Source organism: Cervus elaphus, chromosome 19 (assembly GCF_910594005.1).
Source record: "Cervus elaphus chromosome 19, mCerEla1.1, whole genome shotgun sequence".
In the NCBI taxonomy this organism is placed as follows: domain Eukaryota; kingdom Metazoa; phylum Chordata; class Mammalia; order Artiodactyla; family Cervidae; genus Cervus; species Cervus elaphus.
This window is the reverse complement of record NC_057833.1, coordinates 44,774,685-44,801,768: the sequence shown is the minus strand read 5'-3', so window position 1 is coordinate 44,801,768 and position 27,084 is coordinate 44,774,685. Positions and strand designations below refer to the sequence as shown.

Below are 27,084 nucleotides of genomic sequence, written 5' to 3'. Positions count from 1 at the left end.
GTGACATCTGACATATATGCTAATATCTACATTCAGTTTTTCATTTTTATAATTGTATTACTATAGTTAACAGTACAATTGTATTCAGGAACTAGATTAGGTACTCATGGAGATAAATAGTCTTTGCCCACCGGCCTTATAAGTGAGTTAAAATTCCTTAATCCTGCAGAAGTTACAGGTTGGGACATGTTGAATTTAGTTATACTCTTTAATAATAAGGGGGCTTCCCTGGTGGCTCAGCAGTAAAGAATTTGTCTACCAATGTAGGAGACACAGGTTTGATCCCTGGGTCAGGAAGATCCCCTGGAGAAGGAAATGGCAACCCATTCCAGTATTCTTGCCTGGGAAATCCCATGGACAGAGGAGCCTGGTAGGCTACAGTCCATGGGATCTCAAAGAGTCAGAAACAATTTAGTGGACTAAATAACAACAAAATAGTGAAAACTCTTTTGCATGACTTCAAAAGATTGTGCATAGAATTATTCCTCACATTAAAAATAATTTTTTTATTATTTCATAAAATTATGGGTACATTTTAGAAAATAAAACTATGCAGGTAAGGAAAATTATAACATTATTGAGTGGATCCTTTCATCTTTGAAAATTCATATATTATAAATGTGTATTTGACTGAGTTATGAAGTTTATTTTAAGTGGAATCCTGCTGCTTTGCAACCTAGTTATTGCTCATTTTTTTAAAAATTCATAATTTTTTTAAAATAGAGAAAACATTCTCATAGTTTAAAATTCAAAAGTTAGAGAAATTGTGTAGTGAAAATCTCCCTTGTCATCCTTGTTCCCGGGTTACCATTCCCTCTCTCTGGAGACAACTTACAATACCAGTTAACTTTGCATACTTTTGGATATGTAGTATGCATGTGTATATATACATTTCTTATAGGTATATTCTACCACATTTTTACACAAATAATAGCAAACTATTACATTTGTCCAAATCATCTGATATGGAGATGTCCAGGTGAGATGAGATGTATAAGAAAGTTGGAGAAATTACCCATAAAGGAAAGAGATTAGGCAGCCAGCGAAGGTGGGGAGGGTGCCACACTATGATATGGGTCTGATCCCTCTGAAGGACAGAGAGATGGAAGGTGAGCTGAATGAGTCAAGTTTCAGACGGCAGCACAATTCTAGGAAAGTCAAGCCAAAGGTGCCCATCAGAGGTGTCTCACAAGAATGAGTGTAGGTAGAAGCCCTGGTGTCCTCACTTATTAACTCTGAGCAGACCATGCATGCAGAGTGTGGTCTCAGGGTGAACATGGTGGTAGATTCTAAGCCTGGTGGTAGTTGGAGTGTTTGCCTTTTATCCTCCAAGCAGCAGGAGATCCAGGTTAAGCATTTTCATGGCTTCCACAACCACATACACAATCCTGCACTTTGCTCTTTCATGTAAAAGTATATTTTGGTGATTGCTGCATATTAGCACATGATGTTTGCTTATTCTTTTTTATGCTAATGTAGTATTTCAATGTCTATTTATATACACCATAATATATATGAGTCCCCTATTGACAAACATTAAATTGCTTCTAATTTTTCACTATTACCAGCAAAGCTGAAATAAAATAACTTACACATATATTATTTCAGCCATGTATATCTCTAAGAGAAATTCCTAGAAATGGATTTGAACTTCGAATTTTAATATCACTGCCCTTCATAGAGTTGTGCAGCTTTTATCCTCACCAAAGTATAAGGCAATGCATGAGACAGTGCCAGGTCCATAAGAGTATACTTGGCTTCGATTCACTCATTCATTCATGTGTTCATCCATTCAACATGAATATGTAAATATTTTGTGCCTGGGGAGGGATTAGGGAAGATAGACAGAGGGGCAAAAGATGGGATGATAGGTTTCATCCCTGATTTCTGTATTGGTGAGAAGCCTTGTCATGACACAGCCTGGGAAGCTGTACGCACAGTCCTGAGGGGGAAACCCTGACTGAGGGCTCAAACCAGGACTCAGCTGAAGCGAGATATGACACTACAGAGAAGAGGTTTGACAGGTATACCCTCAGAATTTCCTGGGAGTGGAGCCACATTCCTGTATTCCTTGTAAAAACAAATCAAAGCAAGTAAACAAGAAACACTTTGGGGACTTCCCTGGTGGTCCAGTGGCTAAGACTGTACTCCCAGTACAGAGAGCCTGGGTTCAATCTCTGGACAAGGAACTAGATTCCACATACTACAGCTAAGACTCAATGCAGCCAAATAAATAAAAATTTTAATAAAACCCAAAAAACCACTTTTACTATTTTTTTTTTTGCAAAATAACGAAATTTATTTTAGAAAATTTAGAAATTACAGAGAGGTAAAAAGAAGAAAGAAGGAAAATAAAAGAAAGCAACAATCAGTCCCCAAGTCATTGGAATCATTGAGTGTAATCCTTCCATATTTTCTGTGCATTGATGCATAGACATACTTATGTATATAAAACGTATATGTATGTATATAAATATAATACAATGTACATGTCTATGCATGGGTATATTGCATATGTAGTTTGCAACCTATGAAAAAGTACATTATGAACAGCATGAACTTTTTGCAGCATGATTTATCTCCAAACTGATTGTACTTTATCTCCCACCAGCTGCTCTGCACTCCTGTCCTGTGGAGGGTCTACATCGTCATTATGCTGAGCTCCAATTTCATTGTGTCCCTTGTCGTGGAGGTAAGTGCCCTCGAGTTACTGATACCTGGTTGGGTTGGTAGGGGCCATTCTCTGGGAGTCCGAAAAGGAACAGCTTTAGCCAAAAAAGTTCAGTAATGCAAGGGGCTCTCTTGCTTGGCAACATGAACAATGATGGTTCCCTGTGCTGAAATCTAAACGGGGCATTAGTTTTCCTGTCTGTAAAGGGGGCCTGGGGAGGATGGAATAAGGTCTTATCCATATATAAAATTCACATATAGAGAGCCAACTAAGTTTATTTTTTGAAATTGAGATATGAGTCACATATATTAGATTCACTTATTTAAAGTGTACAGTTCAGTGGTTTTTTGGTATGTTCACTGAGTTGTGTAACCACCACCACTTTCTAATTCCAGAACATTCTCATTACCCCAAAAGAAATCCCATACCCATTAGTGGTTGCTTCTTATTTCCCCTTCTTCCTCCTTCACCCCCTGGTAACAATGTGTCTACTTTCTGTCTCTATGAATTTGCCTATCCTCCTCATTTCGTAGAAAGGGGATCATATGATGTGTGGCCTTTTGTGTCCAGCTTCTTTCCCTGAACAACTTGGATCATTTTCACTTTACAGATGGGAAATGAGATTCACAGTAAGCTTTTCCCGACTTTTACTCTTTATGCTCCATTTCCTCAGAAAAATGAGCTGTTGCTCCCCTCCCCTCTTGCCACGTGCTTTACTCACTCCTTCTTCAGTACCATCAGACAAAATCTCCAGTTCTTAAGGCTTACTCTCGGGGAGAGTTAAGGCATCCAGTTTGCACCCCAGAAAAGGCATCCAGTTTGAAGGAGGATGAGTTATAAGACTCCATCTGTCCCCATCCTGCTCTCGCAAACCCAGGATGGGGGGATTCATGGTGTGCTGGGGGCCCCAGGACCTGACGTCCCTGCAGTGTCTTGTAAGCACAGAGCCTTCTTTACTGAGCAGAGTGAAGGCCGCACTGCAGCTGGTGGCAGAACAGGACATAGAATTAGGGTAAGGAGCCTCTCTCTATATGTTAAACCAGGGCCTCCCAAACTTGAGTGGGCATCAGAATTCCCTGGAGGGCTCGTTAGAACACAGATTGTCCAGCCCTGCCACCAGCATTTCTGATTTGGTAGGTCTGCAGTAAACACAAATTTTAGTTTTTCTAGTAGACTGCCAGGTCGTTCTGATGCCGCTGACTCAGGAACCACAGTAAGGAGCCCTATGCTAAACCATACGGTCCCCAAAGCCACCAGATTAATCAAAGAGCATCACCATGAGAGTCCTCTTATGGAGTTGCAAAAAGATGGTCCCTGCCCTTTAAGGGATAATCTTATGTATAGATCTTATTCCTGTCCATGATCATTTTATTTCCTCTGTTTCAAGCATCTTTCCCCATTTCTGTGTACTGAAATACCATCCCATCCTCTGTGGCACAGCTGTGGTATTATCCCGTTTATGAATTTTTCCTGATGCATGGATCAGTTAGACGAGTAGCAAAGCTCAGCTCACAGTGGTTTAAACAATAAAGATATTTACTGACTCACTTAGCAAGAAGATTGGAAGCCAGTGGCTTCAGATCTAGTTTAGGGTCTCTATGGCATCATTGGGAATCTGCATTCTTCCACCTTTCTGTCTCACCATCCTTAGAAGTTGACCTTTAATATTTGTGCTTGTTGCTTATGATGCTCAGCTTAGCTCCTGTGTAGCTGTGCCAGTTGGGTTTGAGGTCTGTTTTCAGTGCAGGTAAAAAAAAAATGGAAGAAGAGGTACCAGCAAGCTTTTTTTCTTACAAGTATGAACCTTTTATCAGGGAACAAAAATTTTTCCTGCGGCTTACCAGTGAGCTTCCTCTTATGCCTCATTGCTTAGAACTATGTCTCATTGTCAGCTTTAGTAGAAAAGGATTCTGGTAAAGTGGATCTATGCCAAAAACTTAGACAAATTGTCCTGGACTAGTTATAATTTTTTTAAGGTGGCAAGGAGGAGCCAGGAGGAAAGTATTGCAGGGTAATCAAGCAACAAAGCCATAATCCCCCTACAGAAAACCACTCTTCTTCAGTATATTTGCTGTTAAGAATATAGTTGCTGAGTAGACTACTTGACTTTGAATCCTGGCTCCACCCTCTCTTGCTGGCTGATTTTGGTCAAGTTGCTACACTTCTCTGAGTCTCTGTTTCCTCATCTGCAAAATGATGATAATAATAGTAACCCATCTCATAGAGTTGGGCTTCCCAGGTGGCTCAGTGGTAAAGAATCCACCTACCAATACAGGAGACCTGGGTTCTATCTCTGGCTTGGGAAGATCTCCTGGAGAAGGAAATGGCAATCCACTCCAGTATTCTTGCCTGGCAAATTGCATGGACAGAGGAGTCTGGCAAAGGGCTTCCCTCATGGCTCAGTCAGTAAAGAGTCTGCCTGCAATGCAGGAGACCTGGGTTTGATTGATGGGTTGGGCAGATCCTCTGGAGAAGGAAATGGCAACCCATTCCATTATTCTTGTTTGGAGAATCCCATAGACAGAGGAGCTTGGCAGGCTACAGGCCATGGAGTCACTAGAGTCGGACATGACTTAGAGACCAAACCACCACCAGATAAGCCTGGCAGGATGAAGTCAATAGGGTCACAAGGAGTTGGACACTACTGAGCATAAAGGTTTATTCAATTCTTAAATTTAAGAAGTGAGCCTGTCCACCTCCACCCGTACTCCTCCACCCCCACCCCACCCCACATTTGGAGAGGGTAATTTGATATGCACGAAACAAGTCTGAAAGAAACCTTATTATACTTGCTAATCTCGCGATCTAACCTCCTTCTTATAGGCAGAGGAGCTAATGTGGACAGCTTTAACAGCCTTCCTTGTATTACTTATGTATTTGTGTGGATATGTAAATGTATATATATATGTATGTGTGTATGTATAGATATATATGAATTATTTGAATTGTTTATCAGAAGAGTTCATGTGATAAAATTTTTGTTGTTTCTTGTTTGTTTTTTAGAGAAATGGTAGATTATCAAGGCTTTGCTTTTGTTTCTCCTTGTATATCTAATTTACAATGTAGAATGACAGGACAAATATCTCAGTGCTTTCTTTGGTTTCCCCTTTCAGAGCAGCAAAGTAATATAGGTTATCACATTTCTAGAATTGTAACAAAGTTCCAGATATGGTAGAGAGCACTAAAGTCTTTCTGTGTGTGTGTGTCTATGTTGATTTGTTTTGTCTGAAGCCTGCTAAGATTTCCTGGATGTAAGTTAGTTTTTAAAACCTTTAATTAAATACCCATGATCCTACCTTATCCTGGCTTTAAAGAGAACTACTGTTCTCTAGTTAATTAAGGAGGACAAAAAAACTGCTGTGGGAATGTAGAAGAACAGGTCTGGCAAGGTGTTTCCTAAGGTTTCCAAGATGCTGATGAGATGGCTATGCGAGTGTTTAACTGATCAGCAGATGATCAGTTTTCAGAGGAATATTCAGATTAACTCTTCTCTTTGGTTTCCATAAGCAGTGGACTCAGATGTCAAAGATGGGTGGATTTTAGGAAACCACTATCTCTAGCAAAATTCCTTGTAGAATCCTACAGAATTAACTCTTTCTGTTTAGCAAAAATACCACTGACAGACACCAAAACTAGTTCTAATTCTAAGGGACCTCTTAGGCCCTCATATTTTCCTCTTTGTTTATTTCATGATAACTTCTAAGATGGTCTATCTCTGTGACCACATGTGATAAAACAATGAAATTAACATGATAACCTCTTAGGCACTATGTGTTATAAGTTATAACTTGGGCTCTATTCAAGGTTCAGTTTAACTCATGACATAAAATACTTTTGAAGAGACATATCTTTTGCTATCTTAGGAAAAGGATTGCAATGAAACATTTGTAGGTGAAGTTTAGAGGTTTATATGAAAAAGGCTGCAATGCCAAACCCTTTGTTAAATGAATAGTTCAGAAGAATGGTAAAGGGAGGCAGCTATGCCATGCCATGCCCTGCATTGTAACAGGAGTCATACAATCCCAACAACAAATCTAAGAGGACAGAATTATTATTTCTAATCACTGAGGCTCAGATGGGGTAATTAATTTGCACATAGGAGTTAGGTGTCAGAGCTGGGACTTAGATCCAAATCTGTCCAACTCCAAAACTGTGGCCCACATTCCCAATTTTACCTGTGTTCATGGTTACACAATGATATGCTGGGATATACTTGGTTTCTGTAAGGTCAAAACTATTTGGTATTTTAAGTGTCATTTGTATTAAATCAGCAGCAGCATATTAAATCATGTATAGATGTGATATGGGGTAAACTGCAGCATTTAGATGCTTTTACTGTTTCCCTGATAGCTCAGTTGGTAAAGAATCCACCTGCAATGCAGGAGACCCCGGTTCAATTACTGGGTCAGGAAGATCCGCTTGGAAAGGGATAGGCTACCCATTTCAGTATTCTTGGGCTTCACCTGTGGCTCAGCTGGTAAAGAATCTGCCTGCAATGCAGGAGACCTGAGTTGGATCCCTGGGTTGGGAAGATCCCGTGCAGAAGGGAAAGGCTACCCACTCCAATATTTTGGCCTGGAGAATTCCATGGACTGTAAAGACCATGGGATTGCAGAGTCTGATACAACTCATTGACCTGCACTTCACATTTAAGATACACATGAAATTCAAAAGAAATTTCCTCCTTGAGGCAGACTACCTCAAGCTATGTTTCTGTTTCAGAAACTCTCTTCCAGAAGTGTTTCTTAAATGTATAAATTTTAGAGGCCTTGACCTCTCATGTGAAAACACCTTGGGAGGCAGAGACTCAAGATCTTTGTCAAGCTAGATTGAAGCAGTCAATGTGGTAGTGCCTTATGAGGACTATATTCTGGAAACAACCTCTGATTGTAAACAATAACTCTTTTATTTTGCAGGAGGCCATTATTGAAAATAGAGCCCTGTGGATGACAATCAAAAGATGTTTTGGCTATCAATCAAAAAGCCAGTATCGGATATGGCAGAGAGCGTTGGCAAATGACCCCAGTTGGCCCCCAATAAACCAGACCTCCTACTCTGATATGCCAGGATGTGGCAGGGGAGTGTCTTACAGCAACCCAGTGTTTGAGAGCAACGAGGATCAACTATGAAGACAATGTGATATCCGAGTCTATATAACATAGAAACAATGACAAAAGGGACCAATTTCAGTTATTTTATTTTATTTTTTAAGCAACAAGACTCTTATAATATCAGCTGGAGGTTTTGGAATCAAAAACCTTTCCAATTATGGTGGCAAATTAAAGTCTTTTTGATAAGATACTTTCTACAGAGCTGAACACTGCCCTAAGGAGAGCATTTTTCTCCTGACTTCTGAAAGTATTAGAGGTGTTCAATGACTCAAGAATAGCCCAGGGATGGTAATGGGCCAAGAGATTGCCTAGCTGAAGGAGAAGGAGAATATGTAATCTTTCTTCTTAGATAGTATATTTTTTAATGAGTTGAGGGAAAATTGCATAGAACTATAAACATGTTAAAGATCATTTTTGAATTCTTATTTCATTGATGGAAAAAAAAAAAAGCTTGAGAACCATCACACTGCTCTTTACTGTCTGGTTTCCTTTCCTTTGTGGTACTTTTCAGATCTGAGATGTTTTCTTCTATTTCTGGCCTCTCCTGTGTATTAGTAAGGATAGCTAAGTCAATGCAGTAATAACAAGCAACTCCAGTATCTCAGTGTCTTTACAGTCAAGAACGTCTTTCTTGATCCAGGTGACTCTTTAGAATAGCCCTCCTCAGGATGGTGACTGAGGAGGAACCATCCAATCTGATGGTTCCACTGACTCAACGCAAGGACTCCGTGTGTACTGAGATAGGGAAGGAAGATGGAGGCTCTTCACTGTGCCAAGGTGGCACACATCTCTCCCATCATCCACAATTCATTAACCAGGAATTTGGCAAAGGAGCTTGGAAGTACAGTCTCCTTGGGGCTGGCTTCATGGGTGTGCAATCTGGTGGTCAAACCAGGGCTCAGAAAGGTCCCATTCTTGGTTTAGTACTCACTGTTGCCATCTTGAAATTCTTAATTTTTTAACAAGCATACCCACAAATTGTCTAGTTGGTCTGGCTTATATTCCTGGGAAAGAAAGGGATGTAGCCCACATCACAGGGCACTAGAACTGTCCACTAAACTGAAGCCTGGCCCTGTGGCCTTCTTTGTTTTAGGAACCCCTCATCTTGTGTGCCCAATTCCAGAAATTTTTGCCCTTCTGTCCTATTATTTTTGAGAAAAGTTAATCTTGTGTTACAACATTATATTATCATTAACATAAGTCCTCGTACAACCTATGCATTTCTTAAGTTTGAGGCTTTAGTTTTTAGAAAGCAAAAAGTTCCCTTAATTTATCACTCCTACAATTTGGTTATATTGAATTCACTTGGCATAGAAAACACCCAGGTTTCTCTTAGCTCAGCAGACAACACTGAATTCTAGGAAAACATCCACAAATAGTATTTTTAAGGCAAAAGCAACATTTTCATGAAAAACAGCTAATTCTAAGTAAATATTTGGGGCAGAGAGTGAGTCCCTGACTGACTTGGCTACTTACCAAGAGTATCTGCAAGCATTCCCTTCCTCGGCTGAACTCCCAAGCATTGTCAGTGCCCTGTGACTGCAGATAATTCTGGAACATGGTGTTTCTCAGCCACAAATGTACCTTGTTGCTTCTGGTTTTAAAACAGGGTGTGAAGAATCATTATAACAGGCTGCAGGATCATTGTTTTCCTCAGTACAGAAAGGAATGTTTCCTTTTACAAAGTCAGTCTTGGCAATGATACGACAGCTCTAAATGTCTTTTCTAAAACTAATAGTTGTTCTCATTTTTCAACAGTTGTGGCCAGGGGCAAGCTGGAGACAGCCTACAGGCTAGTGATGAGCAAGCATGGGTGCACCATTCTTACTTTGAAGAGCCCCCTCTCACCAATTATGTCACCTCCACTAGCCATCTGAGTTACATAGTTCTCCTGGAATTCAGACAAGGAAAGGCTTACAGTCCCCACTTTACAGATGAGAAAGCTGAGATTCAGGGGAAGAAGAGCACACCCAGACCTCGGACACACATCTTCTGAGCAAACCTTCTGTAACCTCCAAATGCCTCCTAATTGCTAAGCTCCAGCAGGCAGGGTGCAGGGTGTGATCTCACGGTCAAACAAAGAGTGAATTTCTTCTTTGTCAGGTGCAGAGAGGCAAGCCTTTGTAATACCAGCGCCTCCAGTTCAAAAGAATGTCAGGCAGCCTGCCAGCCTTGGACTAGAGGTGTATTAAAACAAAACCCCAAACCACAGGTGTTTGTTTGTTTTTCTGCCCCTCAGTTGCTTTGTCTTGCTCAGAAGTGATTCCATCCTCAGCAATTCACATGCAGCTGGCAGGGAACAGGAGTGGAAAACTCTGGTTCCTCACCCACCAAACAGCCCTAAAACCTTGGCCAAAAGGGACTTATTCTAAGCATGGTTCTTGAGACGAACTAGATCTTAGAGGCAGTCAGTAAAAGAGCAGGAAAAGTTTAACCTGGAAAAATGGAGATTCGAGAGATGCCAGAATGGCATTCAAATACTTGAAGGGGTTACCCTGAGAGAGAAAGTTCTGACTTGGATCTGGTGGCTCCACCAATGGGTGAAGACCACGGTGGGAATGGCTTCAGGCTGACACAGAGACTGCTGCCTTATTAGTCAGCGTGGACAGAGGTGGGAGCTGGTGACCTCACAGGATGTGCACCCCCTGACACTGTGATTGCAACGGGTATTCGAAGACCAATTAGCGAAGGAAGTATCAGATGAAGCTCAGTTACCTGCTGGATTCCTTTCAGACTTGATAGCCTGGATCTCAGCCTCCAACTGAGCTTTCATGACTTCTGCTCACACAAAACGGCAGCTGGACCCGTGGGGGGCTGGGCTGGGGAGGTCCTGTGGTGAGGACGCACAGGCTGACTGCTCTGTAGCTTGGAAGGTGGCTTCTGATAGGGACAGGAATCTAGAAAAAAGATGCACAGTGAGGGGTCCTGACTGACAAATTGACAACTAGGGGATACCTCTGATGTATTTTCTCAGAAAGAAATGTTTGAAATATTTGAGAAAAAGAACATGAGAAAGTGCCCCAAACCCAGGGCCCGCACTACTTGTACCCAATGTGCTTTTCTGACCAGGACACAGAGGAGAAAAGGACATGGTCACCTGGTCTAAATCATTTGGGAGAGTCCCTGGTATCTTCTTTTACCATCTGAGCCACCAGGGAAGTCCCTAAAAGTAGCAGTGGTGTTTAAATTTTCTACTGGAGTGAGTAGCCATTCCCTTCTCCAGGGGATCTTCCTGACCCAGGGATCAAATCTGGGTCTCCCGCATTGCAGGCAGATTCTTTGACCACCACTTCCCTCGTGGCTCAGACAGTAAAGAATCTGCCTGCAATGCGGGAGACCCAGGTTTGATCCCTGGGTCAGGAAGATCCCCTGGAGAAGGGAATGGCTACCCATTCCAGTACTCTTGCCTGGAGAATTCCATGGACAGAGGAGCCTGGTGGGCTACAGTCCATGGGGTCGCAAAGAGTTAGACACAACTGAGTGAGTAACAGTTTCACCTGTATCTTCTCTCCAAGGTATATAGCTCTTACCCATGGAGAAGAACCCTGACTCCAGGGTCACCTTACTAAATACACAAGGGAGGAAATAGAGAATGGAAATACGGCTGTGCCATCTGTGTCCTTCCGTGTTCACAGAAGTGCGCATTGCACACTTGCAAATGTGATGACTGGACAAAGTGACTATTCAGAGCCTTGTACGTAGTTCATGCTATCATCAATTATCCTGTACAAAAGCGATGAGTAGCATCTATCATTCTGTTGTTCTAAAATCGATCTCTCTTTCTCTACAGTGAAGTCTTTTACTCTGGATAATAAAATGAGGTAGTCTCCTTCAGTTATGTGGCCACAAAGCCACTTCTTTACAAAGTCCCAGGCATTTCTAACACTGCAGATGTGATTATTCCCTGCTTTGTTACAGGGCATTATAGTCTCCAAAATACTTTCATTCTCGGTCTGTTATTTAAGCTTCATAATAATCCTAGGAGGAAGGCAGGGTGAGGACTACCCTCATCCTTCTTTTCATCAGATACTAAATCCTCCAAAGCCTCAGCAACCCATCTGAGGGCACCCGACTCCTGAGTGGAGCCTGGAGCTGGATTCGGACATGGGACCCCTGCCGTGAAGTCCCTGCTCTGTCACTATCCGTGTTGTTCTCCCTGGGATGTTCACAGCATCAACAGACAAGAGGGCAAGCAAGGCAATTATCCAATGGATTGTCATCATGAATATGATTTCCTCCAGAAAGAGTTTTTAGTTTTCCTAGAAGTTCTCTTGGAGCTAACCATCAATCACAGAAAAGGTCAGCTCCCACAGCTGAGAGAGTAAAATAAAACCAGAGCTCTGAGAGCCGATGTCATGAGAGCAGATAGAGCTCTGGTTTCTGCCTTCTGTCTCCAGAAGCAGAAGCCTGTATCCCTGCTTGAACTTTGCTCAGCCTCTGCTTTGTACAGTTTCTTTAAAAGGGTCATATGAATTCTCTCTCAGCTTTGTACTATGCTCACTTTTTTATGTGAAAGAAAAAAAAAAAAACCCTTGAAAATTGCTGCAACACACACATTGTCTGTCCTTTCATTTCTTTAGACTTGTTAATATGACCTTTTAAAGTTTATCAGCAAAATGACTTTTTTCAGAATTGAACACACCTACAAATAAAAGCAACAATGACCAAACGTACCTCTCCTGGAGGTGTTGACCGAGCCACCCTGGCCCTCCCAAGCCTGTTGATCTTGTTCCTTCATCAGGAAGACCACACTTGCCATCCTCTCTCACTTGAATATTCCCCTCACTTCCACCAACGCCCCATCCTCATGGCTGTCTCCTTCTCCTCCAGATTTCAGCTCACTGGTCACTTCTTCCAAAAAGTCTAGCGTGATCTGAGCACTTTATCCAAGGGTTTCCTCGCCCTGCTAGCTCAGCTTGTTTTCTACATAATTACTTGAGCAAACTTTCAGGAGACTGAGGTAAAAAAAAAAAATCCCAATTGTTCAAAATCATGCACTTAGGAAATGGGTGGCCTGGGTCTAAAATTCAAGTCTAGGCTTCCAAGTGAAGATCCTTTATGGTCTTCACTTCTAGCCAGATTCAGCTAATCAAATCAGCTAACTCACTGGGGGAAAAAAATGTAACGTGTTGTAGAGCAACTTCCATGTTTGAATGAAGCATGTTCAAGGGATTACCCAGGCTCTCCCAGCTCTATTTCTTTGCTCTCTCATCCCCATTTGCTCTTCTCAGTGTTTCAACCCCATGAAAAATCTGCTTAAGTACTGGCCTGTGATAAATGCTGCACACACATCGACTGTGGAGACTGTTGAGTTTGAAGGTGTGGGTGAGAGTAACAATATTGCCAGAAGTGTTGAGGCCATCCAAGTGAGGTTGGAAAAGAATTTCCAGACATAGAGCATTTCTTGAGGGAGTGAGTTTAGTAAGAACAAAGAGCAGAGATAATGTGGGCACTGCGAACGCGCAGGCTGACCTCCTGACAGGCCAGGGAGTGACAACAGTTTTCATGAGTTAATGGCCGGTTTTTAATAGCCTCAAGACCAAAAAAAAAAAAAAAAAATCCTGCTGGAAAGTCAGCGTTAGGTGATTAGTTACCATGCTATAGCTGACTACCAGACCAGGCACCTTTGCCTAATTTGGAGTCAGAAAGCTTGTTAATGATGACCAGGGGCCTTTTGGCAACAGTTACAAAGGGCTCAGTCAGCTCTGGAGGTGACCTTGGTTCTCAGCTCTCTTCTGTGGCCTTGGTACAAAGCCTCGCACCTGTGGCCTTGGGGCAGGACTCCACAGGTAAGTCTCACATATGTTGCATGTATTGGCACTGCACAACTCACGGGATACCATTCCTATCATCACAAGCCAAAAGTGGCGGCTCTGTGTGACATCAAGGCTTTGTGGGTAAGTGAGGACTTTTCCTTGTGTAACAACGAACATAGCATGGAACAAAGAGTCTCACTAGTCCCCCCTCCAATCAGTTCTTAAACTTCTGAACACTCTTGTGGCAGTATCTCTCGTGTAGAAATTCCTTCCCTCCAAAATTTGTCTGAATTAAGAATCTCTTGTCTAGTTTCCCCAACTGAAGTCTCTCTTCAGTTTTTGCTTCTCTAGGTCCCTACGAATTTTATTGCTCAACTCTGATCATGTTCTGTCCATGGTCAGAAACCCTTCATAGTCTAAATTATCTACCAAGTAAAATACATATTGCTTAGAGAGGAATTTAAGACCCCTTGCAATGGCCACATGTGGCCTCATCTCAGACATTTCTCATCCTTGCACTCTCTAACTTAGCAAACTACTGTTCCCAGCACTCAGTAACTCACTTGTTATTCCCAGCATACAGGAACCATTTTTCCACTTCAACACCTTTTCTCATGCTGTTTTCTCTATAATTGTTACTCTTATCTCTATATATCCAAATCCCACCTATTTCTCAATTAGGATGCCACTGAATGCCAAGCGAAAAGTGAGATCTCTTTTATCTACACATGCATCACACTCTACATATTCACCCTTTGTGTAGCAGGCAGCTCTTTTCACCTTGTATTATGATCTTGTAGTGTTTCAATTTCCTCCAGTGTCTATGCAACCCCACTTTAACTAGGAGCACGTTTGCTGAGGGTAGGGACAAAGCCTGGTTCATTTCATCTTCCCACTCTGCACCCAGAACAATGCCATGGTTGGGGCTTTGTAAGCAGCTGTGGCATGATTGAATAAAAAATATAATCACTGGGACATTTTGTTTTTATTTCTCCGTCTTTGTCTGTGAACATCTGTTTTCCATTCAGTACAAAGAAGCTTAACTAAAACAATAGGACATGAATAAAAGCAACCAAAAATATGAAGTATAGTGATTCCAAAGTTGTGCTTAATGAATTTGGCTCTCCGTGTGTATAGTAGATGTGGGGAGGTGTGCTGTGAAATTAGAAGGGCTAGATATATGTTGCAAAGACCATCTCAGTATGTAGAGGACACTAGAAGTTTATTTGTGAATACAAAGGCTCTCCTAGAAAGGTACTCAACTTAAGGGAGAGAATCGAGCCAGGCAAATTTGTTTGAAGAACCAAACAATGGATACTGGGGGAGAGGGGGAAAGTTTAAGTATAATTAACTGTATATTTTTCAATCTGTTCTCTGGTTTCACCCTAATTTTATAAACTTTCGCAAGGGCCTGTGATGAAAAGAGAGAGAAAGGGCTAGAGATAGAGATGGGGAGAGAGAAAAGGGTAGGAGTAGGGGCACAGATAGAGATAGAAGCCCACTCTGTGGTTGGTGTGTCAGGGTGTAATAAAAGCACAGTGGAGGGAATCCACCTGTGCCCTCTGTCACTTGGCAGAGAGGTGACTGTGTGAGCCCCAGAGTAAGATGCATTTTGCTAGTGCCTGATGGTGTCACACAGGTGTTATAAACAGTCTGAGCATGTCTCCAAATGGCTAAGGGAGCTAGAGAGTAGCTAAAGGAGACGGAGGATGGGGAGATGCGATTAGAACATCTAATCCAGATTTATCCAGACTGCAATGAGATTGATCTAATCCAGATTGCAGTCCTCGGCAACCAACTTCCAGGTGAAATGAAACCCACAGAAACCTCACGGAAGCACCAGAGATCATCTGGAGCTGGTGGACTGTGGTCTGCAGAGGAGAGAAGAGCATGCTGGAGCACTCTGTGTATCTTCTCTGTGATCCAGCAGGGACTTCAGCATGACAGTGCTTCTGTGACCCTGTTTATGACTACAGTCCTGGGTTTATGTGACCAGGGAAACATTGGTTACAAAGATAGGAGAGATACCTCTTCTGGCGGTGAAGGTGCATTTGGTGAAAGTATATGCAGGGACACTTAGGAATAAAGCACCCGGAGGAAACAGCTCAGAGTACAAGTAAAAGACAGCTGGCTGGACGCACTTTCCTGAAAGATGAGTCACTTCTCTCTTGATTCAGGCCAAGGTTAGTCTTGAGAATTGGTGCGAGGGCTCAATCAGCTGTGTCCTACTCTCTGCAACCGCATGGTCTGTAGCCTACCAGGCTCCTCTGTCCATGGGATTCTCCAGGCAAGAACACTGGAGTGGGCTACCATGCCCTGCTCCAGGGGATCTTCCAGACCCAGAGATTGAACCAGTGTCTCCCACCTTGGCAGGAGGATTCTTTTACCACTGAGCTACCTGGGAAGCCCTCAAGAATTGGATAAGGGCTTAAGTAGCCTAGAAGAGTTGAACCACAATCCATGGCTAATTGAAACTGGTTTGATCTGGGGACAGTTTTTTAAGTTCAGATCCTCCCTAGATAAATTCTATAACCTATTTGATCTGGATGCCAAGAGTCATATTTGGGAAAGATCAAATATTTGTGTCTGCCCACACCTCACCCTGGCATGGCAGGTGTCCCACGGCAAAGTGGGAGCTCAGGTCTGCACTTGGGGTCTGGGGGGTGGGACAGAGCTAGCCTTTGGGGGCATAGGAATAGCCATGCTAGCTGAGGTCGTGGGCTCTCGACCAGTACCCCATGTCTGACCTCATCAATGGGGTCAAGCAGTGCTCAGATAGATAAAGTCAATCTCAAAGGTGTCTCTTTCAGACAATGGCCTATGGCAGCTAAGAGCATAAGCTTAGGAGTCAGGCAGGTTTTAACTCTAACCCAGACTTCTTTCATTTGTGATTTTGAGCAAATTACTATGTCTACATCTTACTTTCCCTGGCTATTGGCATGAGAATATTATTTGTTACCTAATTTGTATTTGCATAATTTTAGAATGAAAGAACTGATGAGTGCACGAGAAACTTGCAAGAATTGAATGAATCTGATTTTATTTTACTTAAAATGTAATTATCTATGATTTGCTAATTGTTTAAAATTATTTTCTTAGTTAATCTCCTTATTTATTTAAAATGAGATGTGGGGTAGCCTACTGCTGGCTTTTGTTTACAGAATCAGTTACTTGCACTTCTAAAGCCAAATTTCTTTTCAGACTTTATTTTGGAGCCCTTCTTGTCCTATTATCTGACTACTCTGAAGGACTGCTTTTTAGAATTGGCCCTTCCTGGATGACTTCTGAGTCTATAGAATCTCCCATGAGATGCAAAGGCCTGTGTAAATAGTCCAGATTCAGACATATTTGTAGGTAGTGTTTGGTTGATCTTTTTGCCCACTCTCTCCAAGGAATTGTCCACAGCACTTCATAAAGTTCTTTTTGGAACATGGTGCTCAAACTTGATCCATCATGAAAATCCCCAAGGAGCTTATTAGAAATAGAGTCTTGCACCCAAGTTCAGATATACTCTGAATCTCCAGAATGAGTCTTGAGGAATCATAGCTTTGTCAAGCTCTCCAGGTGATTCTGATGATGAATCAGATTTATGAACTATAATCCTAAAAGAATAACTTAGTTTATTTTCCCCAAATGTGCTCTCTTGCATTTGTCCTCATAGAGACTCATCTACATTTTTTTTTCTGCCATCTCCTGCAGTGTTGAGACATTTTGTGGCATATTTCCTTTGAAAATGCTATGTCACTGCCATATTCTTGACTCTATGTTAAAGAGCAGTTCCTGGTGGGAAGAAAGTGTGTTGACAGACTTCTCTTCCTTTGAGATGAGCTCATTTATCCCTGCTCTTTGTTAGAGTACTAAGTACTCCATTCTTGACAAAACAATCACCTGCTGGCTAAGTTCAGTGGGAAAGCATTGCCACTAACCAAAAGGAAAAATGTAGAATGGTGTTTAATACCTTATATTCTTGAAGTTAGTTTGAAAATATATGTAAAACCTTCATTCCTTAAGATAGCCAATCTAATCCATCCTTTAGATGAGGAAAAAAAAGAATAACTGATCCTGGACCATGCCCATGTCTGAATATACTCATCTCTCCAACCAGATTAGATCATCTAGAATTGATTAATAAGAAATCAATTTGCTTTAGGACATGAATTTAGAGGGTTATATTCTTCTTAGGATAGATCCTGGGGCCCAGCTCACTTTAGAATGTCTAAGTCCATTTCTCATCTTTGTAACCATCCCATCTCATCCCAGCTGTTTTCTTTCTGGGGAAGCCTCTTATATTGACAATTGTTATTGAACCTCTGTTCTTTGAGCAGTGACAACATCAATTTTAGAAATGCCACTGTTCTTCTGGTCAGTGTCTTTATTTGGTCTCAATGGTCAATAACATTTTTAGCCATGAGGGGAGCAGAGATACGAGTTTAGTGTTCACCAAGGTATTGTTCTTGAAACCACAATTCTTAGATGGGACTTGAACCCAGCCACATCTCAGATAGGGGCTTGAGCCTATGATTCCTGACTTAAGAGGGGACTTAAACCCACTGTCTTTTAATTAAAACCATTCATGTAGTGTCAGGACTTACTGATGCTTGGGTTCCTTTGTCTTGGCCCAGAAAGAATTTAGCAAGAGGCAAAGTGATAGGTAACAAGTGGATTTAATAGTATAGGATGCTTAAGAGAGATACAAGTGGGCAGGCAAGAGAGTGTTGCTCTGAGAACTGAGAACTACAGTTTCATAATCAAAGGAAAAGTTGGGAGGAGGAGAAGATCACCTTTTTACTCATTCTTCAGTAGATGTTAAACTTCCAGCATCAGCTCCTCCTCCACACTGGGTGGGGGAGTTTTCTGTTCTATATGGTCAGCCTGGGACTGTCATGGAGTTATTCAAATCAGTAGAAAGGTGGTAACATATGCTAAAATATGGCAAATCATCTTTAAGTTTCAGTGTAATGAAGATTTTCTACTTTCAAATGTCACCTTTCCCCTATATTTTTGTTTTTAGTGTGTTCAGAGAGCATGTTCTAGGAATCATTAATTTACTGACCTCAACCATCAGGATACAGGCGTCATTGACTTGTTCTATAGTTTTGTTATTAGTTTCGTTGTTAAGCAAGCCTGCTTAGTTTTGTTGCTGAGCAAATCTGTTTTCTTGAATGATCATTAACTTATAGAGGTCTTCCATACTTCTCTCTACTTATGATCCCCTAGTGAGATTATTTAATCAACTACCCTGTCCCTTTATTCTGTCTCTGTCAATCTGACAGCACTGGGATATCTTTTTGACCACTAGTCAGACACTGGTAGGTGACTTAACCTGACAAATGCAGTTAGCAGTTGACAGTCATTCTCACTGACATTTCCAGCAGTCAGCTGACAAACCATGCACCTGGCAGTTTTTGTAGATTTGTTCTTGTGGCCAGTCACCTGGAAAGCCTTCCAGACTATGAAATTAAACAGACATTCTGGTCCTATCCTGCTACTAAACACACAGAGGGCTGGGACAATGTTGCTTAAACTTAGCCAGGCCTAAAGTCCTTGACGAGAGTCAATATATTTCCAGAAGCATAAAATGAGCTATTGAATTCTCCTGGAACAATCTTAATACCTTAGGCAGAAAGAATGGTTAGACCAAATTCAGAGAAGTTGAATGTAAAATTTTAAATTAGGGAGAGAAGAGGCTTTGAAATTAGGTACTAGATAAGAGCCAGATGAAAGAAAGTAAAGATGAAATCTGTTTATCGGTAAATAATTCCCCATCTCTCCCCAAAAGAAATGAGTTCCTCCATAGATCCAGAATGGGGGTTACAAATAGTAGGAACCCTTAGTTCTTTTCTGGAGTTGAACTCCCCCGAAACAGACACTAAGCCATGGATTCATATGCAAATATTTTATTGAGGAAGTATTCCCTGGAGAAACTGGTGAGGGAGAAGATAACACAAAGGAGAATGTTATTTTTGGCAAAGTCTTAACCTCAACCCGATGCTATCAGGCAGCTTTAGAATGTAAACTTCACCTCTGTGTGCCAGCTCTTAGCAAAGAAGAAGAGCTTCAGGCTTCAGCCTTAGTCATTGGTCAGGGCTGTTTGGGCCAGGTGGGTATGGGGGATAAACTCTAGGAACTTTTCTTTCTTTGCTGCTGCTGCTGCTAAGTCACTTCAGTCGTGTCTGACTCTGTGCTAGGGCAGGCTAAAGGGTTCAAGGGTAATCCTCTGCATAGAGTTGCAGGTACCTCAGAAGAAAACACATAATTGCATTGAAGAACATTCAAGGGGATTTAGACAGACCACGGATATCTCCTATAGTTCTATTTTCCACTCTGCCATTGACCATCCTGAAGGGAAAACTCTGTAAGCATCTACCTAATCTGAAAAATGCAATAGTATAAAGCAGTTTCCCCAAGCAAGAAAAGAGTGATTTATTCATCTACAGTATTTATTGAACACTTGCCATTTCCTCCACTCCCTGAGCTAAGTACTTGGATTTGAAGATGAATGATTCTTTCCCTTGAGAGTGTTAAGAGCCATTATTGACTTATGTAAAAAATGCTATGAGAATAGTCCCCAAATCATAGTCAGTGGACTCGAGGGCAGTGAGGGCCACAAAACGTCGGACATATAAAGCATTAGGAAAATACTAGAGTATAATAGAGTAAATAAATAAGAGTAAAAATTATATAATAGAGTAAATAAATGAACACATTTAATGACTGAAGAGACAACATTTTAAAAATCTCAAACAGGAGCAATTAAATACAAATTTAATGCTTCAGTGACTCACAAAAAATCACTGTACCTGAACTGCATAAAGTAAGATTTACAATAAAGAAGAAGTAGAGCCTTGCATTAGATACAAATTCTCATATTTGACTCCCACGAGGGCCATGGAAGAACTAGGTCAGCTACCCAACTTGTGTCTCTGCCCTTACAGAGGGCAGATGGAGGGGCAGTAATGCCTAAAATAGGAGCAGAAATGAGAACCCCAGAGAAAAGCCATTAACAGAAGAGGAGGAGCCTTTTCCCAGTTGACCCGGTCACAGCAGTAAGTGGTCAAAGTGGAATATTTCTTTCCTTTTGATTCAAATACTCTAATCAGAAGTCCCTGGGCTGCCTTGTTCTATTACAAGTTCAGATATCCCAACAATCAATCATTTTCCAAAGTCACAACCTCTGTCAAGAGTTTCTGAACCACCTAGTTTCTATAGGAGGAAGATACCTCAAACACTCCAGCTAAGTAATGGATGGTTTACGCATCCAATGACAAGCTATAACTTGAGCCTGTCCATGAGAGATGAGTTCGTCAACACTCCCTGGGACATGGGTCCTAAGAGAAACTGGAGGAAAGTGGAGAATACGGAAGATTTTGATTCCAGAGCATGGCCCCGGTAAACTGAGCTCCAGGACAAGGTTCCAGTCTCAGTCATCACTAGATTTTCATCTGCGGGCCGAGAACAGTGCTTTGCATATGGCAGCTTTTTATACGTGTGGGCAGAATTGAATTGAGAAGAGCTTAGGTGGTTGATGAGCTACGATTACAACTCCAAAGGCTGCTTTTTGCCAGCCATGTAAATCCAACTTATGACCTAGAGAGTTCAGATTTCCATCCTTTGGCTTTAATTTGTGTGCTTAGTCATTCAGTTGTGTCTGACTCTTTGTGACCCCATGGACGGTAGCCCACCAGGCTCCTCTGTCTATGGAATTTCCAAGCAAGAAGACTGGAATGGGTTCCATTTCCTCCTACAAGGGATTTTCCAGACCCAGGGATCTAACCCATATCTCCTGCATTGGCAGGCAGTTTCTTTACCACTGCACCACCTGGGACGCCCAGGAATATTGAAATGGGTATCCTATCCCTTCTCCAGCCATTTATCCAGTGTTTACTTCCTTAGTTTTTCTTCAAAAAAGAATAAAACAGAGTGCACAATGCAAACTGAAATACTGTGTTTGGTAAGTGCAAATTTTAGTTTATACTTGAAATGTTTTACCTAATTTGAATATCTTTAAAATCAGATATATTTTTCTTTTCAATTTTCAATTGTTCATTATAAAACTAAAGAGTGGGTTAAGAAAATAAAATTTTACGTCACTTGGAACAGTTTGATAATTGCCCAAATTTTACCTTTCACAGCAGTTTTGGTTTTATTAAAATTCATGTATTAGTTACCATATCACTATTAATTACAATGCATGAATTTTTTCTTCTGTAAAAATACATTAATAAAATTTTAAAACATTCTCCCTCCTCATGCACAGTAATATTTATTTATTTTTTTATTTTAAAAACACTTTACTGGTGTAATTACATATACAAAATCCAATAAAATATTATGTTGGCCTCTATGTTTATTTTCTGTTTGTTGTTCTCACAAACTGAAAATCATTTGTCACATAGAGAAGGATGCAAAAATAATAAAGTGCTCAACAAGGACAAATACATTATAGCATCACTTATATGTGGAATCTAATGAATACAACAAATTTGTGAATAAGACAGAAATGAAAAATGCTCACAGATATAGAGAACAAACTAGTGGTTGTCAGTGGGGAGAGGGAAGGGGAAGGGGCAACTTAGGTGAGTAAGAGGTACAAACTATTAGGTATAGAACAAGCTACAAGGATGTATTGTATAACATAGGGATTAGAATCAACATGTTATAATGACTACAAATGGAGTATAATTTTAAAAATTTTGAATCACTACATTGTACACCTGTAACATATAATATTGTACAGCAACTATACTTCAAATAAAATAAAATAAAAAATAAAAACTATCTGCTCTAGGTGCCAAATACACCAGGCCCCCAGGACTGCATCGCTACCGCCAGTCCTGTGGCCCTGTCCCTGTGGACACAGGTCTGGGCACACTGACTTCCTTCCTGGCACTCAGCTTAAGCATTTGGACACTTGCTATTCCCTTTACCCAGAGCTCTCTTGGCCCAGATAGCCATATGCCTTCAGTTCAGTTCAGTTTAGTCACTCAGTCATGTCCAACTCTTTGTGACCCCATGGGCTGTAGCAAGCCAGGTTTCCCTGTCTATCACCAACTCCTGGAGCTTACTCAAACTCACGTCCATTGAGTCAGTGATGCCATCCAACCATTTCATCCTCTGTCATCCCCTTCTCCTCCTGCCTTCAATCTTTCCCAACATCAGAGTCTTTCCAAAAGAGTCAGTTCTTCACATCATGTGGCCAGAGTATTGGAGTTTCAGCTTCAGCATCAGTCCTTCCAATGAATATTCAGGACTGATTTTCTTTAGGATGGACTGCTTGGATCTCCTTGCAGTCCAAGGGACTCTCAAGTGTCTTCTCCAACACCACAGTTCAAAATCATTGATTCTTCAGCTCTCATCTTTTTCTTTTTTTTTTTTTATAGTCCAACTCAGATCCATACATGACTACTGGAAAAACCATAGCTTTGACTAGATGGACCTTTGTTGGCAAAGTAATGTCTCTGCTTTTTAATATGCTGTCTAGGTTGGTCATAACTTTCCTTCCAAGGAGTAAGTATCTTTTAATTTCATGGTTGCAGTCATCATCCACAGTAACTTTGGAGCCCAAAAAAATAAAGTCTCTCAGTGTTTCCACTGTTTCCCTATCTATTTGCCACGAAGTGATGGGACCAGATGCCATGATCTTAGTTTTCTGAATGTTGAATTTTAAGCCGACCTTTTCACTCTCCTCTTTGACTTTCACCAAGAAGCTCTTTCGTTCTTCTTTGCGTTCTGTCATAAGAGTGGTGTCACCTGCATATCTGAGGTTATTGATATTTCTCCCAACAATCTTGATTCCAGCTCGTGTTTCATTCAGCCCAGCATTTCTCATGATGTATTCTGCATTTAAGTTAAATAAGCAGGGTGACAACATACAGCCTTTACCTACTCCTTTCTCAATTTGGAGGCAGTCTGTTGTTCCATGTCCAGTTCTAACTGTTGCTTCTTGTTCTGCATACAGATTTCTCAGGAGGCAGGTCAGGTGGTCTGATATTCCCATCTTTTTAAGAATTTTCCACAGTTTTTTGTGATCCACACAGTCAAAGGTTTTGGTCTAGTCAATAAAGCAGAAGTAGATGTTTTTCTGGAACTCTCTTGCCATTTTGATGATCCAACGATGTTGGCAATTTGATCTTTGGCTCCTCTGCATTTTCTAAATCCAGCTTGAACATCTGGACATTCATGGTTCATGTACTGTTGAGGCCTGGCTTGAAGAATTTTGAGCATTACTTAGATAGTGTGTGAGATGAGTACAATTACACGGTAGTGTGAACATTCTTTGGGATTACCTTTCTTTGGGATTGGAAAACTGACCTTTTCCAGTCCTGTGACCACTGCTGAATTTTCCAGATTTGCTGACATATTAAGTCAGCATAATCCTTTAGAATAGCATCATCCTATCATCATAACATCATCCTTTAGGATTTGAAATCCTCAACTGGAATTCCCTCATCTCCATTAGCTTTGTTTGCAGTGATGCTTCCTAAGGCCCACTCGACTTCACATTCCAGGATGTCAGGCTCTAGGTGATTGATCACACCATCGTGATTATCTGGGTCATGAAGATCTTTTTTGTATCATTTTTCTGTGTATTCTTGTCACCTGTTCTTAATATCTTCTGCTTCTGTTAGGTCCATACCATTTCTGTCCTTGTCACCTTGTCAGTATATCTTCCCTGCCCAATTTATTTAAAATACAGCTCCACATCTCCTTCTGTTTTCTGCCCCCTCACTCCAGACACCTCTGACATGCTTAGTCCCATTTTAACCTTATTTCCCTTCACAGCCATGTCATTATTTCCCCAATTGTGAATTTTACTCATTTACTTGTGTTGTCAATCTTTTCCCACTGTACTGTCATCTCCATAGGCAGTGACTTTTGTCTGCTTTGACCCCTACTGTCCTTCCAACACCTTGAACAGAACCTTCTAGAAAGGAAGCCCCCAGTAAGTATTTAACAAATTCACGAAATATGAAATAAAGCAATTGGATCTGATACTGCTACTGCTAAGTCACTTCAGTCGTGTCCGAGTCTGTGCGACCCCATCCCTGGGATTCTCCAGGCAAGAACACTGGAGTGGGTTGCCATTTCCTCCTCCAATGCATAAAAGTGAAAAGTGAAAGTGAAGTCACTCAGTCATGTCTGACTCTTTGTGACCCCATGGACTGCAGCCTACCAGGCTCCTTCATCCATGGGATTGTCCAGGCAAGAGTACCGGAGCGGGGTGCCATTGCCTTCTCCGGATCTGATAATGGGTAGGTAAATCTGATGTAAGTAAAATTTTATGCATGTGTATAGATAGGTGTATTATTCTTGGGAGGAGAAAAGTTCCCTAATTTTCAAAGTTCTCTGTAACCCCACCAAAGTGAATAAGTTCCTTGATGAAAGATATTTGTCATTCCTTTGCTTTCAAGGATTCTGAGCTCTTCTCGCTTTTCCAGCCATTTCTCCATCTGTCCCCTCTGGCTTATTTCATTTTTTCCCCTAAAGCAGAGTCACATTTTTGACTCTTTCTTTACTCGACTGTGAAATCACTAAGGACAGGATTGTGCTGCGTGCTCAGTCATTCAGTTGTGTTTGACTCTTGGCAACCCCATAGACTGTAGCCCACCAGGCTCCTCTGTCTATGGAATTTCCCACTCCCATACTGGAGTGGGTTGCCATTTCCTCCTCCAAGGGATCGTCCAGACCCAGGGAGCAAACCCATGTCTCCTGCATTGGCAGGCAGATTCTTTACCACTGAACCACCTGGGAAGCCCCAAAGACAGGATGAGAGCGATTCGTTTCCACACCTCCTTCAGTCCTAACCCTGATCTGAGCACTCAGAAGTTGTTTGCTAAATGAATTAACAGGATGGAGAGAAGCTGAGGGGTAAAAAGGGAAGGTCCCTGTTTACAGTTTAGGTTCTTTTTTTGTCCTCAGATAGGATACAGTTTTATTTCTACTCATCTAAGTTTTGACACAATCACCAAATTCTCCTTTTGCTGATGATTTCTGAACAGAAATTTAAAGTAGAGAGTGGGAAAGACAAAGCATACCTTCACCATATTTGTGTTTCCTAAATGGAGCTCCCTCTGCCCTGATTTGTTCTGTGGGAAAAGTGTGGGTTGTTTTGGTGAAGTGAAGTTTGGGGGTGGAAGGAGCAAGTTTTGGGCAGGTCTGCCTCTCAGCAGACTGAGTGCCATTAGAGTGGACATTTGCCTACATTCTGGAATCCATATTTCAGAGAGAAGATTAGTCATGTATAGAAATTCAAATTTCTTCTTAACATTGTGGTCATTACAGAGTGCTTATAAGGTCCTTCAAACAGATATCATGTTAATAAGATTAGAACTAGTAGTAAGACCCCTGGAAAGTCTAGCTGTGTAATAGGAATGAAATGGAATGTTGTCGGTATTGGATGAGATTCCTGTAGGTTGTTGGAGCCTGTTTCATGGAGGAATCATAGGGTGTGGCGTGCCCTGTGATATAATATAATATAATGATAACAGGGCCTCTTATGTATGCTCCTCCTTATCCTGCAATAACCCAGGCCGCCCTCACTTCCTCTTGTGTTGCAGTCATCTCTACATGGCCACTTTCATCAGACTCTGAGTCTTCTGAGGAAAAGAATATGATCTGATACACCGCTTTATCCCTCACTGGGATCATCACAGGGTCTATGTGGAAGTCTTAGCTCTTCAAAGACTACTAATGATCACCAAGTTCATATCTTCTTCTTGGCACATAAGCAGACCGCATACCCTAATCATCTTGCAGTTAGGTGTGGTCATCTGACCCAGTTCTAGCCAATCTTTTGGCACAAGTGCAAAGTGTTTCTTCTAGGACTAGTCTGTAGACACCTTCATTAACTCTTCCCCATCTTTCACACAATCATATCAACCTCAGACAGCTTGTGTTGAAGATGGTGGAGATGCAGGATGAAGAACCCAGCTTCAGAATCATTGTTTGGAGGAAACTCCCCTCTATTACTCCACCAATGCCCTCCCATTATTACAGACTTAGACCCACACTTCTGCTGTGTTAAACCACTGAAAATTGTTACAGTTGTGGTTATTATAGCAGTCAGCTTACCTTAACTAAACGTTCTTGCCCATGTAGGTGTTCAACAATGTTTGTGCAATGGGATGCTTCAGAAAGGCTCCAGTGCAGTAGAGAAATCTAGATAAAGTATCTAAATCCACACTAATTTTCCCTCTAGGTCATGGGGAAGTGGGGAGAATGAATCTTGTCCCTGCCGTGTAGGAGTGTGATGCATGGTTCTAATACACTCCACACTGCCTGTTGCTTCTTCATTTCTAGGCCTCACGGACTAGAGGTGGAGACATTTCCTCTACCTTAATCCATGTAATCCCCCATGTCCTTCACCTGTCCAGAACCACGGCAGAGTTCTAGAGAAAATACAGCAGGAAAGGAAGAAGTATTGTATTTCCAGGTTGAAATAAACTGGACTAGAACCAAGAGACCTGGCTCTGTGTCCTGGATCTCCCAGTATTTTGCTGTGTAGCTTTGAGCAAACAACTTCCATCTCTGCATTTCTTATTCATTT

General features: G+C 41.4%; 1 protein-coding gene across 4 annotated transcripts in view; it reads left to right on the top strand.

Moving 5' to 3' along the window:
* The window catches only part of ATP13A4 (ATPase 13A4), a 116,043-nt gene extending 107,660 nt beyond the window's left edge, over positions 1-8,383 (top strand). For all 4 annotated transcript variants that reach the window (XM_043875338.1, XM_043875340.1, XM_043875336.1 and 1 more), the window contains 2 exons: positions 2,612-2,692; positions 7,588-8,383. In XM_043875338.1, coding sequence (XP_043731273.1) covers positions 2,612-2,692; positions 7,588-7,800 — 294 coding nt within the window. In that variant the 3' untranslated portion in view covers positions 7,801-8,383. The remainder of the gene's footprint in view (positions 1-2,611; positions 2,693-7,587) is intronic.
* The last annotated feature ends 18,701 nt before the right edge of the window (positions 8,384-27,084 follow it).